The 14525-nt window shown below is 43.5% G+C and overlaps 1 protein-coding gene across 7 annotated transcripts in view; it reads left to right on the top strand.

Moving 5' to 3' along the window:
• The first annotated feature begins 7780 nt into the window (after positions 1-7780).
• SMG7 (SMG7 nonsense mediated mRNA decay factor) overlaps positions 7781-14525 on the top strand; it is a 65886-nt gene continuing 59141 nt past the window's right edge. For 6 of the 7 annotated variants that reach the window (XM_036272871.1, XM_036272868.1, XM_036272869.1 and 3 more), the window contains exon 1: positions 7781-7920. In XM_036272871.1, coding sequence (XP_036128764.1) covers positions 7892-7920 — 29 coding nt within the window. In that variant the 5' untranslated portion in view covers positions 7781-7891. The remainder of the gene's footprint in view (positions 7921-14525) is intronic. The other variant, XM_036272865.1, reaches the window with a different exon arrangement.

The following is a 14525-nucleotide window of genomic DNA, read 5'->3' as shown; positions in this document are numbered from 1 at the left end:
CATTTTGTATTTGTTTTTAAAAAAACAAGTTTAATTCATATTAATTGCAGTGTGAAGTTGAGTGTGTGAAGCTCTGGTTTACCCTATATGCATAATAAGAGCAACACCACCTGTTGAGTACCTACAAATGCTTGGCACTGCTAGGTAGATTAGATACATTACCTAATTGAACTTGGAAAGCCTACCTCTGGAAACATAATTTAAATATGTCATTGACTTCGAAATTGCATATGACCCTTTCCTTAAGAAACTTAAATGCAATTTATTCAGCCCCTATCCCACTGCAGGAGGACAACAATGATGCCGGAATTTATTAACACTTTTCTGATGAGAAATACAAAGATCACTGAGCTTTCCATTCTATACTCTGATCCAATTTTCTTTCTGAATTTTTAAATCTAATTTTTCTATCCTATTTTCCAATGAGTTGATAGTCTCTCCTCCCTCTTGTCATTCTTCCCAGCAGCGTGTCTTTCTTTCCACACATAATAAAAGGGTTAATTGCTTCCCCTATTCCAAACTTAGAAAAGATAAAAGTTAAATGGAAATGATTTGGACACTGAAGACTTTTTTTCCTACATCAAACTGTGCGACTTTGCTGTGAGATTATTGATGAGTTATCCATGACCCTACAAATATGCTCTTTACTCATTGCCTAAGTAAATTTCATTTAATTAAAATTGTCAACTTGTTAAATATAATAGCAGATTTCATTTCTCCAGATGGGTTGAAGGTCCAGTAAAATTATTTTCTTATTGCTCAGGGATTACGTCTATATTCTATAGAAAGAATGTCAGAAATTTATTATTATTATTTTTTTTATCCTCACCCAAGGACATTTTTCCATTTTTTTTGTACAGACAGAGTGGGAGGGAGAGAGAGGAAGAGAGAGAGAGAGAAACATCAATGTGAAAGGGACACATCGAGTGGCTGCCACCCGCACGACCAACCAGGGCCGGGGACAAACTGCAACCAAGGTACATGCCCTTAGCGGGAACCGAACCCGGGTCTCTCCGGACCGCAGGCGGGCGCTCTAACCGCTGAGCCAAACCGGCCAGGGCAAGAATGTCAGAAATTTAAAGGATTTATATGAAAGTTATGATTCAAATATCTTTTTTTTTTTAAAGATTAATTGAATTCACAACCATTTATTGAGTATCCCTTGTATCAGGCGCCCTGCTAGGGGAGTGACAATACACTAGGAAAACAGGCAGGGTGTTTGCCCTTACAGAGCTTAGAGCCAACTGGAGGCAAGAGGCATTGAACAGAGAATTACAAATATGAACATTGCCATGAGGAAGAAGGGCATTGACCTGATTGGTGTGGCTCAAATGATTGAGCATCATCTCATGCACCCAGAGGTCATCGGTTAATTCCAGGTCAGGACATAAGCCTCGGTTGTGGGCAATGCCCTGTAGGGGGTGAGCAAGAGGTAGCCAATCCATGTTTCTCTCTCATTGATGTTTCTCTCTCTCCCTCTCCCTTCTCTCTAAAATCAATAAATACATATTTAAAAAGAAGAAGAAGAAGAAGGGCAGGGTGTCATGGGAATGTGTGATAGTTATAGCTAACCTAGCTTGATTGGGTTGCGGGGAACAGTGAGAAGATTTTTTCCCAAAGAAGTTCAAGTTTAGCCTTGGAGCATGAGAAAGGAGAAGAGTGGTTTAGGGAGAATTGTCTAGATAAGGTAACAGCTTGTGTAAAGGCTCTGAGTAGATAAAAATACTGCCTATTGAAGGACCTAAGGGAAGGTCACTGCGGCTAGAGTGGTGGCACCTGGAAATTTTGGAGAAGAGGCAGGCAAGGGCCAGATCACATAGCCATCCAAAGGTTTGGGGACTGTATTCTAAGGGCAATGGAAAGCCAATGGAAAATTTAAGCCAGAAAATAAAATAAAAAATGTAAAGCTTAATATAGCTAAACTGTGAAATATAAGAATACATTAATCTACTATTTAATTTGTTCTGGAATGTGCTCTAATATCCAGTAAGCAAATGATATTAAGAAAAAAAATATATATATATATGGCAAAACTATCTAGATTTCTGGTATGTAAAACTTTTCCAAGAACTGAAAAGACTCTAGGGTAGTTAAGCAAAGCAGAACAGTACTTGGGTACATATCCTTAGTATGTCTTGGGTGATGAACAGTCAGCCTATGTCTCTGCCTTCCATCGATATTATCTTGTAACTTGAATTGCAAATGGAGGTGATAAATTAATAAGAGCAGGGAAAGGAGGAAGGTGTGCGTGTGTGTGCGCGCACGCGCACATGCTATGCTTTCTCGCGGTTTTGGAGAGAAGTAGATTTATGAATGCCAGTATCACATTCTCTGTGTTCAAAAATAGCTGTCTACCCTACAAAAATTAGGAAATCTGGGTAATACAACAGATTTTTTTTTTTTCTTCTGAGTGGGAGGGAGAGAGAAGAAGAGAGAGAGAGAGAGAGAGAGAGAGAGAGAGAGAGAGAGAGAGAAACATCGATGTGAAGGGACACATTGAGCGGCTGCCACCCGCACGACCAACCAGGGCCGGGAACAAACTGCAACCGAGGCACACGCCCTCAGCAGGAACCGAACCCGGGTCTTTCCGGACCGCAGGTCAACGCTCTAACCGCTGAGCCAAACTGGCCAGGGCAATACAACAGATTTTGACATAAAGTATATTAGTTTTTTACTAGGGACCCCAAGATGGCTTTGGTAGTATTGGAATAGTAAAAATGTTCTTGAATACTAAGACCCTTGGATAATATAGAGTATAAGACAGTAAGGTTTTAATTTTTTTTTTTAATACTCTTCAGTCTTTCCTCTGAGCATTTCTTCTTGTCTTCTCCAGATGGTCGGTATCCATTAAATCAGCAGATAACATTTTAAGGTGTAGTTCTTTCTCAGAGGTATTTTCTTATGGGGAGTTAGGATAAATTCTTGAAGATTAATAACGTTTCCTTTAGTAAATATTAGGAGAATCACAGAAGGAGAAAGAAAAAGAGCTTACCATTCTCCAACCTCACTGTTGTCCAAACCAGGCACTTCTCTTGGATCATGCTTCCTGACTGTTCTTCAGGCTCACCGACTCCCTCTTAGGAATGAATAAATAAACATGCACTTAGCAAACCGTTTGAGAAAGGCTGCTGACCCTTGGTCTGAGAAATCATGAGTTACAGGTGTGAGTTTAAATGTCAGTTTGATTCTGACTCATTTTTCAAAGAGAATGAATCATTCTTTTGATTGAATCACAGAGCTCCTCAGTCTAAGGTGTGGTAGCACACGGAGCACAGGACAGCTTTACCCACATTGTATACTAGAGGACTGCAATTGATCAATCATTCTTCTCAAAATAGAAACACATTTAAGTGCCTAATTGTATACATGACTTGAAAACATTCAGAATATGTAGGCTAACTATCAAAATAAATGAGCACTTGTTAAGGTTTCGTGGAACAGGCGAGATGTCTATTATTATAAAAAGGGAGGAGGTTAGCTATGTATTAATTGTCAGGTTACCAAAGCTCAGGGTAAATTTGGTAGGAATGTTAAGAGTAGTTTCTCAGCAAGTACTTGGTGTCTGGTTGAAAATTGTTTACTGGGCACAAATGTGGTTATATTAGGCTATTTTTTCTGATAAAAGGTGTTTTAAGTATCAACCCTCTAGAATCTGACGCTCAATACCCTGATATTGTATTCTTTTCTGTAATCAGAATCATGGATAAAGAAATCTATCTTCACCCTGGCCGGTTTGGCTCAGCGGTTAGAGCATCGGCCTGCGGTCCTGAGAGACCCGGGTTCGGTTCCCGCTAAGGGCGCGTACCTCGGTTGCAGTTTGTCCCCGGCCCTGGTCGGTCGTGCGGGTGGCAGCCACTCGATGTGTCCCTTCACATCGATGTTTCTCTCTCTCTCTTTGTTCCTCTCTCTCCCCCCCACTCTACCTGAACAAAAAATGGAAAAATGTCCTCGGGTGAGGATAAAAAAAAAAAAAGAAATCTATCTTCTAGCATTGAGTGAGAATAGATTTGGTGTATGGCCAGACTTATGAGTATTATAGACAAAGATTAAATAAACTATTATTTTAAAAAAGAATTCTATGTTTCAGTAGTTCTAAATTATTCATTTTTGCTTCATATAAAAGAGCAAGGGGGCAAAAAGAAAATAGCATTTATCAAGTGCCAGCATAGTATGTCAGGTGCTCATATACTCAGTCACATATGTCATCATTCAAGTTCACAGGAAGCTTGTAATAGGTAATGTTTCCATTTTGACTAAGGAAGAAATTGAAGTTCAGGAACTGAGATGGACAGAGTTGGAATGCACACTCAGGTCTCCTAACTTACGATCTTTCCATAAAATCACTTAGGCACAAACTGAAAAATTTGAAATCAGGTAGAATTAAATGAAATAAGACAGCTTCTCCTCTTTAATTTCTTTTGGTTTGGATGTAACCTATATATGCATGGGGAAAAGGTAAATAAAATCTATTGCAGCCCTGGCCAGTTTGGCTCAGCGGTTAGAGCGTCAGCCTGCGGTCCAGAGAGACCTGGGTTGTGTGTCCGCTAGGGGCATGTACCTCCGTTGCAGTTTGTCCCCGGCCCTGGTTGGGTAGTGTGGGTGGCAGCCACTTGATGTGTCCCTTTCACGTCGATGTTTCTCTCTCTCTCTTCCGCTCTCTCCCTCCCACTCTACCTGAACAAAAAATGGAAAATGTCCTCGGGTGAGGATAAAAAAAAATCTATTGCAGAAAGATGCTTGTATTCTACAAATCTATTGATGGGGAGGGGCAATAGGAAGAGCTGAGATTGGGAAATGCACATTAAGCAATATGTAAATTCTGGGTCCTATTGTTAAAAGTTATTTTCAAGGTGGGCATCAATGTCTTATATAACCTGTAAAATAGAAATGTTGCTATTCTGTTTAGTTTATAAGGACATTGTAAAGGTATTGAAGAATGTTTTAAAAAATTCTTGGAAAAGCTGCTATAAAATACAAGGATTATTCATATTTCTGACCCTCATCTGTGTACCTAAATTACTGTATTTTTACCTTAATTACCACACCTACCATAATGCATCCTAATCACTTCTCTACTCTCTGGTATCTGGATGGGCAGGTGGGTTCCTCCAAGACAGGGACCATGTCTCTTTTATTGCAGTATCCATGGTAACCTAGACTGAAATATAACAAGTGCTCAGTAAAAGTTTGAATAAAGAACACAACAAAAGAATTCCTTTTTTTTTTTTTTATCCTAGTCTCCTTATTTCCCAAATGAGAAAGAAGATTGTAGTATTTTTCTTATCAGGAGTGTCATAATATACGCTCATGTACTGTTTCCTGGAGATAGGGGCCACAGACATAGAATGTGTTAGATGATGATTACTAATGGGGTAACTATTTTACATAACCAACGTTTTATTCTGGCTAAAATTAAAAAAAAAAAAATCTAACCAATATATTTCAGGAAAGAAATGCAGGGTGTTTTAGGTAATATGTAGTAGCAATCTCCATCCTTGGGCTCTTGGGGTCCAAGAACCAGAGAGAACACTCACTAGGTGGCTCTCTTTCCCACGACCGGGCGGTGCGTGGGCGCAGTGAGGCACCACTGGGGCATTGTACAGCAGCAGTCACCATCGCACCGCATCACAGTAGGCACGTGCTGCAGGCGGGCACAGTTCAGTTTCTGTTTCGTTCATCATAATCTGTCTTTGGGATTTATTTCAAAGAAGTTTGTACTTTCATTTTCCTCCAAACTTACATGTCTGTTCCAAACAGACATGGATTTGTCCAGCTTTTGATAGGTGCAGTCTCAGGGAAGGATCTTGATAGCGCCTCTTCACCTTGCATGGAAGACAGCAGGAATCAGGTACCCAAACCCAGCCGAATGAAATTAGCCCATTAAAATCCTGCTTTTAAGTATCCGGTGAGGATTACATTTCTGGAGGGTTTTACACCACTACAAATCCCACAGTACTTTGGCAGAGCTGCTTAAACGACTCCACTACGAATCGAAAATATAATTTATAAAATGTAAAATTCCTTCAAACCATTAGGATGACGACTTCTGCAGCTACTTCTCACATACTTCACATAACTATCAACCCCATTCTGTGTTTCTGCTTTTAGCCCCAAACTGGACACAAAATACACAGACATTCAAAAAGGTTTGTTCTAATGAACATTTTTTCCTAGACGCCTTTCACCGAAACTTCGCGTCAGTATCTAGGTTTTTTGTTTTATCCTACTTACCCAACCCTTTCCTATCCAACCCAAAAGACACAAAGTGACTAGCTCTAAAACACTGCAGATCCAACAGAGAATGAAGTTTGCGAAGAAGGGAGAAAGTTGGTCTGCTTTTGATAATCAAGGGGGACCTCCATTGGGGGTACTTCTGGGAGGGATGGCAATCGTCAGCGTCTCGCCACCTCCTTGGCTCTAAATGATGTAAACCCACGTGTTAGCCTTCTAGGATGTGTTCCCTCTCTCACTCTGGCCTCCTTGCGGCAGGCGGTGGCTCGGGAAGGCCGTGGGGGAACTCCGAGGAGGCTGGATCGCCGAGGGTGGATGTGGGGTGGGGTTTGGGGGATTCCTACAGGGGGTCGACCTGCTGGGAAAAGTCGGATGTCCCTTCGGCAGGAGAGGCATCGCGGCTGTCGTGTGCCGTTCTCCTCCCTCAGGGACCCCGTCCTGGCGGGATCCCGCCTACCCGAGCCCGAGGCTGTGGTGGGGAAACCCCTCGGCCGCCACGCAGCCCAGCGCCGCCACCTCGCCCTCCCTGCTCAGCCCGCCGCCTGCCAGCCTTCGGGCCCTGCGTCTTCTCCGCAGGCCCGGCCCTCTCCACGCCCGGCAATGAAAGGAAATTATGCAGGTGGTTCCCGCGCTCAGGCGGGTGGAAAAGCCCACGGTGAATGCCTCGGGGTCTCCCCCAACGCTACGGGAAGGGGAAAGGGAGGAGGAAATGAACTTCACCCGGGAGAACCACCCGGATTCCCAACCTGGGGAGGCCTTTAGACGTAAGGGAAGCCAAGGGGAAACCCCGGGCACCTTCCCGGGTATCTATTCTCCAAGGGAGGGTCACCCGGTCGGCACACATTGGTTACCATGACAATACTACAGCCTCCAGTTGCCAAGGCAGCTGCTTATCCAATCCGATTGGTCTCCTTTCTCTTCCTCCCTGGGCTCCACCTCACTCCCTCCTACAGTCTCCCCGCCTGCGGGGGGAGGGGCCGCAGAAAAGAAGAGGGGGTCCATCGTGTCTTTCTAGTGCGTGAGGGAAGACTAGAGTCGAGGGACTGGTGGGCGGAACTGTAGGAGGAAGGACGCGGTTTCCGGCAGGGAAGAGTGGAAGACTGGAAAGGGGAAGCGAGAAGTTGAGAGACGGGGGAAGACTTTGAGTGTAACTCCCAGTGGATCTGGGCTCGATGTTCCCGGCGAGGCCGGGGCTGCCCCCTTGCGCGGGGCAGAGGGGTGGGTTGGCCGGAAGCGGCCCAGCGCCTCCAGCGGGCCGCTCAGCAACCGCGCAGTTGCCGCCCAGGTAGCTGATCCCGAGAGGGAGCAGCAGGGAGTCAGAAATCACCCCGAGGGGCCGGCGCCGCTGAAGTCTCGCGAGAGGGATCCCTACTTCCTGCCCCTGCTTCTCCCTCCTTCGTTCCCCCGCCCCCTTCCATGTCCCTCCCCCTCCCTCCTGCCGGGTCGGAGTGTCCCTGCGCCCCACGGGCCGGAGCAGCAGCGAGAGCAGCTTTCCCCGGTCCCTCCCCTTCGCCTCCCTCACCCCCACCCCCCGGCCGTGCGAGGAGGAGCCGGAGGAGAGGAAGATGGCGGCGGCCGCCAGCACCCGCGGGGCCGCGGGGCCGCTCCGAGGAGCCTGAGAAACCCACAGAGGCTTCGCGGGGAGACGCGGCGGCGGAGGATGAGCCTGCAGAGCGCGCAGTACCTCCGGTGAGTGCCCAGCCGGCCCGCACGGAGGGAGCGCGCCGAGGGTTGGGGCATGGAGCAACAGACACAGAGGTGGTACATCCGGGGTGGCGGGGGAGTTGCTGTGCCCCCTGGTTCCCGGGCCGGGAGGCGGGGGTGCGAGGGACCCGCGGGCCGGGCGGAGCGGGCACAGTCGGGGTGCCTGGCCCCTGCGGGCCGGGCGGAGTTCCAGCGAAGCCGGCTCGCCTCGCTGCGGGAAGGAGGTTAGGGAAGCGTGAGAATGTGCGCGCGCGCGCTCGGGGTGGCGGGCTCGCCGGTGAGGGTGGGGGACGGCGCCCGGGGAGGCGGCGGCGGCGACCCCGAGTGGAGGTGGGTGTGGAGGAGCCGGATCCCGGTGGCGGGGGAAACGTGGTGTGGTATGGGATTGGCTGGAGCGCTGCGTGATCGGAAGACTGGGTGGAAATGTGCACACCTGGGATGTGGGGGGGCTGGGGGAGGGGGAAACCGCAGGAAACTGGAGTTTGTTCTTCATCCTTGGGTTGGAAGTACCGAGGAATAATGCCGTCTGTAAGGTAGTTAGTTGGCGGAGTGGGGCTGGGGGCATAAAGAGGGGGAGTGGATGAGGAAGTGAGGAAAGAGAGAGGTACAATGGCTGGGGTTGGGTTCCCCAGAAGAAACTGGGTTAGAATCAGTGTAGTCGGGAGATACCATTCTTTAAGAGTGGTGTAAGGAACTTGTATATCGGAGGTGGAATGACGCATGGATACAGTGTGCGAGTGAGTATGAGATGCGTCTGGAGTGGGGTGAGGGGGGCGACTGATACACATTTTAGGAGGGGAAAGGTGCGGACACATTGGAAGCAAGTACATGATGGCGAGAGCATATTGAATGGAAAGACACCAGCTATTGTGCAGCCAGAAAGGTTTCATGGAAGCTGAATTAAGAACTTGGAGGTAGAGGTAAACAAGTCAAGATCCCGATGGCAGAGAAAAATAATGTTATTACAACCTAAGATTAATTGGGGAGTTGCTACTGCTTAAAAGGGGAAGGCAGACCTTAAAATGGGTCCTTGTCTTTAGCAGAACCAAAAAAGGCAGGCTTATGCTAAGATGTTGAAAAAAGTAGTTTCATACTTTGCAGAGAAGGAAATCGAATAGGGTAGAATTTGAAGTGAAAGTATTGATGGGTTGAATGCCTGAGTTTAACAGGGACAGGGATCCACAGACATGTGTGCCCAATGACTAATAGGGTAGTTGGAAGGATATCTGTATATCAAGGTCCTTTTTTTCTTCTCTAATATATGATTATTTAATACATCAGATAAACTTAATAAATACGCCTGCGGCAAAAATCTACAGTAGATGCTGTAGAGGGGCGGGTATGGAAACTGATCATCAGGATAGTCCTAACTTTTAAGGAATTTGCCATTTAGTATACATTAGGTAAGTAAATAAATAACAGCACAGAGTGAAAATGGTATCATAAAAGATGCCAAGTGTTATAAAAGTCCAAAGGCAGATTACCTGAGCAATTGGGAGGAATCAGGAAAAACGTCCTTTGCTCATTTACTCATTCATACACTCATGATTCATCAGTCATTTTGTTGATCACCTATATAGGAGGCATTATACCAGGTGGTGTAAATAGAAAAGTAGGAACTCCACCCTCTTCTTACAGAGTTCACAGTTTGTTAGGCTTCAGGAAGAAAATAGCACTTAAAATGGTCTTGAAGAATAAACAATATTGGATTACTTATCCAGTATTGTTTATTCAGTAGTAAAGGTATGGATTGAGAAGAGTGGAATCCAAATGGAAGGAAACTGAGCAGAGATATGTAGATAGGGAGTTTGGGGGCTGGGGGTGGTGTTCAGTCCAGTTACACAAGAATATAGGGTGATACAGCTGGAAAAACAATAGTTTTATAAGTTAGTAAGTCTTGCCCCTTCCATTTACAGAAGAGGAAATATAGCCCAAAGAAGTTAAAATTGTTGAGGATGATGTAGCTGGTATGTGGAAGCTCTGTAACTCAAATGTAGGTCTTCTAAGTCCAAATCAGCTGTATTATGCAACATGTCTGGGTTCATCCATTCTTTCCACAAATGTGTATTGAGAGCTTACTGTCTTGGCACTGAGGATGTCATGGTGAGCAAAATGAACAGCTGAATCGGTTTATTAGGTGGTAACAGTCCTAGGAAGAAAGGTCAAGAGAGGGTGACTAAGTAAAGCCTATTTGATAAGGTGCCCATATTTGAGAGGATCTTGAATATTGTGATCTGTATTTATAGTTAAAATGGATGGACAGCAAAGAGTTTGAGATGATTTGTTTAGAAGAAAATTCACACATTCATAGCTACATATTAGGAAGATGAACCCGTGTAGTATAATGAGCAGTTAAGGCCAGAACTAAGGTGGCAGTGGGACTAGAAAGGTATGCTAACAAGCAGATTTGGAGAGTGGTGGGAATATTAATGGGAAGATCAGTTGGCTTTGAGAGGCTTCTGTGTTAATATATCTTATACTTACTTTGTAAGTGCAGCATGGTCTGGAAGACTTATCTTTAGGATGTGGAATCAATGGTAGACAGCTGGAGATGAATTTAGTTTGTAGAAGAAAGGAGAAAAGAATAAGAATGAACACAGTGTTTGAATAACCTTTATTTTCCAGCTAAAGTTGAACAGGTAAAATAGAAGTGGCATGAGACCTGGAGCCCCTTAGAGATTCCTGGGAGCCAATCTTTTCCCAATCTTGCACATCTGTCCTAAGTAAATAAAGCAAGTCTTAGGGCTAATAGTAGTCTGGGAAAAGACTTTTTAATAAAGATAGGCTTACACCAGCCCAAATTTCCTCTCTCCCTTTTAAGGTAATTGTTCTATTTAAAGTCTGGTATGGGGAGATGAGAGAATGTCTTCAGGGAAGCATTATGTTCACTTTCTTTTCTTTGATGAAAAATGAACTGTTGGTTTTTATAGACTACTCGGGGAGGATGCTGGGTGTTGCTTAATGAGTATAGTTGAGGACATAGCAGTTACCCTTTGTGACCCTGACTTTAGGAAAAGTTTTCTTGACTACCTTTGTCATTGTAAGTTCATGCACTTTTTAAACTCCATAGCTACCCTCATGTAGATGAAAATTTGTTTTGTCTCAGCTGAATTAATTTGTTAGAGTAAGTGAGCTGGGTTGTCTGGCATTGAAATGGTGGGGTGGTAGCAAACCAGGAACAAGATGGTAGTTTCAAAAGAGCAAGAAATGAGGATATGAGGTAACAAGCATTAGTAAGACAAAGAAAGAAAAGGAATTCAACATCAAATGGACTGAATTAGTCTTGAGTTGTAGAAATAGAGCAGAGTTGATGCCCTGGTTGGTTTGGCTCAGCTGCTAGAGCGTTGGCCCTTGGACCAAAGAGTCCAGGGTTCATTTCTGGTCAAGGCACAAACCTTGGTTATGGTTCAGTCTCCAGCCCTGGTCAGGGTCATGAAGGAGGCAACCAGTTGATGTGTTTCTCTCATATCGATGTTTCTCTCCCTCTCTATCTGAAGATAAATGGAAAAATAAACTCAGGTGAGAATTTTAAAAAGAAATACAGCAAAACTGAAAGATAGGAAAACCTGTTTTCTGTATGGGAAAGAAGGTGGTGATCTGGGCAAGAAAAGATGAAACTTTTTTGTTGTTGTTAGAAGAGAAGTGTCATTAAAAAAAAACAAAAAAAAAAAAACAGACTTACGAGACTCCTATCCAAATGAATAAGTTGAGAGTGTACCTTATTACACTTTATAAAAATAAGAAATGGTCTTAAATATGGGGGTTCTAGACTGACATTGGAAATGTATTACCCAATTTGAAAAAAAAAATATTATTTCCTCTTGGTTTATGACAAAATGGAAAGATTTTAAAAGTCTGACACCTCTGTTGAGTAAAAGAAAAAGGTGTATTGAATATAGTTCAGATGATATGAGTGGGAGAAGGGTGAGGATAGGTCACAGATGAGATAGTAGATAAAGTATAACATCATGCTTTAATAGAATAGTATTTGAAAGAATAGAAGTATGGCCTCTTTAACATGTCAAAGTTGGAAAGCAGGGGTGGGGGAAGTATTGAAGTACCAGACAGGGAAGACATCATCGAAGTTGTTCTGGAAGGTGAAGTAGAATAATCATAGCCATAGGGAGTACCAGTCACACAGGGAGAATCCTGTTATAAAAGGTGGCACAGGTGCTACTGAGCGACATCTGCTGCCCTTGTGGAGCCAACTGTTCAGACTCCGTACTCCTCCAGCTTTCCCCCTCTCCTTCATTGTGCTCTTTTTGTTTTTAATTTCTTCCTGTGCTGTAGGTTTTCCAGTGAGATCTACTTGAAGTTGATCCCTGGTGTTAGTCCCCTTTACAGGAAAGGTCTACAAATTATCCGTTTGTTAGGTTTTTTTTGTTGTGCTTTCCCCCCCAGGATACCTCTTAGTGAAGAAGCTGCATTCCAGTGGCACATTTTTTTTTTTTTTTTGTCAGAAACTTTGTTACCAGAGGTAGAAATAATTTAACAGCAAGAAGGTTGATGTTTAAATACTAATTAAAATATCGAATGTGTTGTAAGATAAAATGTATCCCCGTAAATTTTGGAACAGAGGGAGATGCAGGGAGGGGATGAGGTTGGATAAAGTAGCAAGCAGAACCTTAACCTAGCCTGGGTAGAGGAACAAGGATGTTAGTTGGGAGCATTTGGAAGAGAGATGTATACCAAATAGGGTAGGCTCCAGGTTCTGCCTGTTAATGCTGGCCTGGGTATTCACCATCTCCAGAAGCTTCCAAAAGTCCTATAGCACATACTGATGTTAAGTTACGTGGTCAAGATGTCTTACCCCTGACCTCCTCACCCCACCTCCCACCGCCAACCACCTCTGTGTACAGGATTTAGAATAGCTTTGGTCCCAGAAAATCAGCCCAACATGGCTGACTTACCAAAAACAATTAAATTGTTTTGGGGGAAAAAGACACTCTTTTTAGGCTTATGTCTTTTTGTTGTTGTTGTTGTTGTTATAATGGTGTTAATAGTATTTTACCTTCTTGAATATTGACCGGCTAAATTATTTTGGCAGTTAATTTCTGCTTCCCTTGTGGTTTCAGTTGGATTCAAAATGTATACTTCCTGTCCTAGTGTATGTTTCACTGTTCTCTGACAGCTATGTTCTACCTTCATTGTAGATTAAGAGATTGCTGAGGTTTTTTTTTGTTTTGTCTTTGAAGATATATAGTAAGCTCTGGACTCATACGTGTAGCAGTTTTTCATGAGGCACTTTTGCAGTGGAGGACCGTTGAGACTTTAAAAGGGCTAGTTTGTTGATAGGGAAGAAATATCATTTGCAGCCTTCAACTACGTCTCTAAACCTGGCTAGCCATTCATATATATATATATATATATATTTATATTGGTTGCATGAATGAGTACCTGAAAGTTTAGGTGGGTTAGTTAAACTGATTGCTGGTGTTTAGAGAATAAATTATTAAGCAGATGTCTTTTGGATAGTAGCTTGTTCATCTCTGTATGTGGGTATTTTGGCAAATGGTCATCAGACTGCCATTTAAGGTTTGTAATCGAACTATATTTTAATTTAGTTGTTGAATTGTTGTGGATAGATTTATCCATGGTCGAGGAGATTGTAACTAAGAAGGGTTCACCAACAGTTACAGGAAAACACAGGGATGGAGTTTTGGCAAACATGTCACATGGTAAGTGAGAACGTGTAACGAACTCCTTTCTTGCTAGCGTGTAAATGGAGCTGCATAGGAAGGTTGTTTTCACTGAACCTCCCTTAGACCTAGTTTTTACTCAGTGGAAGAGTAAGTGACTACTAACTGTTTAAGAAAACTTCGGGAGTCTCAGGTAGACCAGAAGCAATTATGCTCCAAGTCTTTTTTTCCCCCTTCTCTTTGCTTCATTTTAGAACATGGTTTCTTAACCTTGACACTTACTGACATTTTGGGCCAATTATTTGTTGTGGGGGACAATCCTGTGTGTTGTATGATTTTTAGCAGCATCCCTAGTGTCTACTCACTAGATGCCAGTATCATTCTCCTCTATTTGTGACAACCCAAAGTGTTTCTACACATTGCCAAATGTTCCCTGTGGGTGTAGATTCACTACCAGCTGAGAACCACTGATTTAGAAAAAATATATAGAAAGATATATACACTGCATAGGTTAATTTTTTTGCTTGTTTGTTTTCTCCTTTAAGCCACAGATTACTTCTTAGACTTCTCTTATTTAGTTTTCTGTTAGGTAGTAATAGACTAGTTAACATGTTCAGACTTTACCCATAAAAACTTACACATGTTTGAGTGTACTTTTTAATCTGGTTTTTATTTGACAGGCAATTATTGAATCTTTACTGTGCGCAAAGCACAATTGTAGGGGCTTAGGGGCTTTGCTTTTGGGAAACTCAGAGATACTAGACATTTAAGTCATTAATAGCAGATGGACTGGTAAGTGCTGTGTTAGAGAAACAGAAGTCCTGTGTAAGCGTAGGGAAGAGGAACTTCCTGCAGAGGTAGAGGTGGGTGAGGAAGGTATCTTGGAGGAGGTAAGATTTGATCTGGAGTTTGAAAGATGGATTGGACTTTTAGAAGTAGATATTGGGCAAA

Source organism: Molossus molossus, unplaced genomic scaffold (assembly GCF_014108415.1).
Source record: "Molossus molossus isolate mMolMol1 unplaced genomic scaffold, mMolMol1.p scaffold_m16_p_20, whole genome shotgun sequence".
NCBI lineage: Eukaryota > Metazoa > Chordata > Mammalia > Chiroptera > Molossidae > Molossus > Molossus molossus.
The sequence above is the reverse complement of the archived record's forward strand: the minus strand, read 5'-3'. Positions and strand labels throughout refer to the sequence as shown.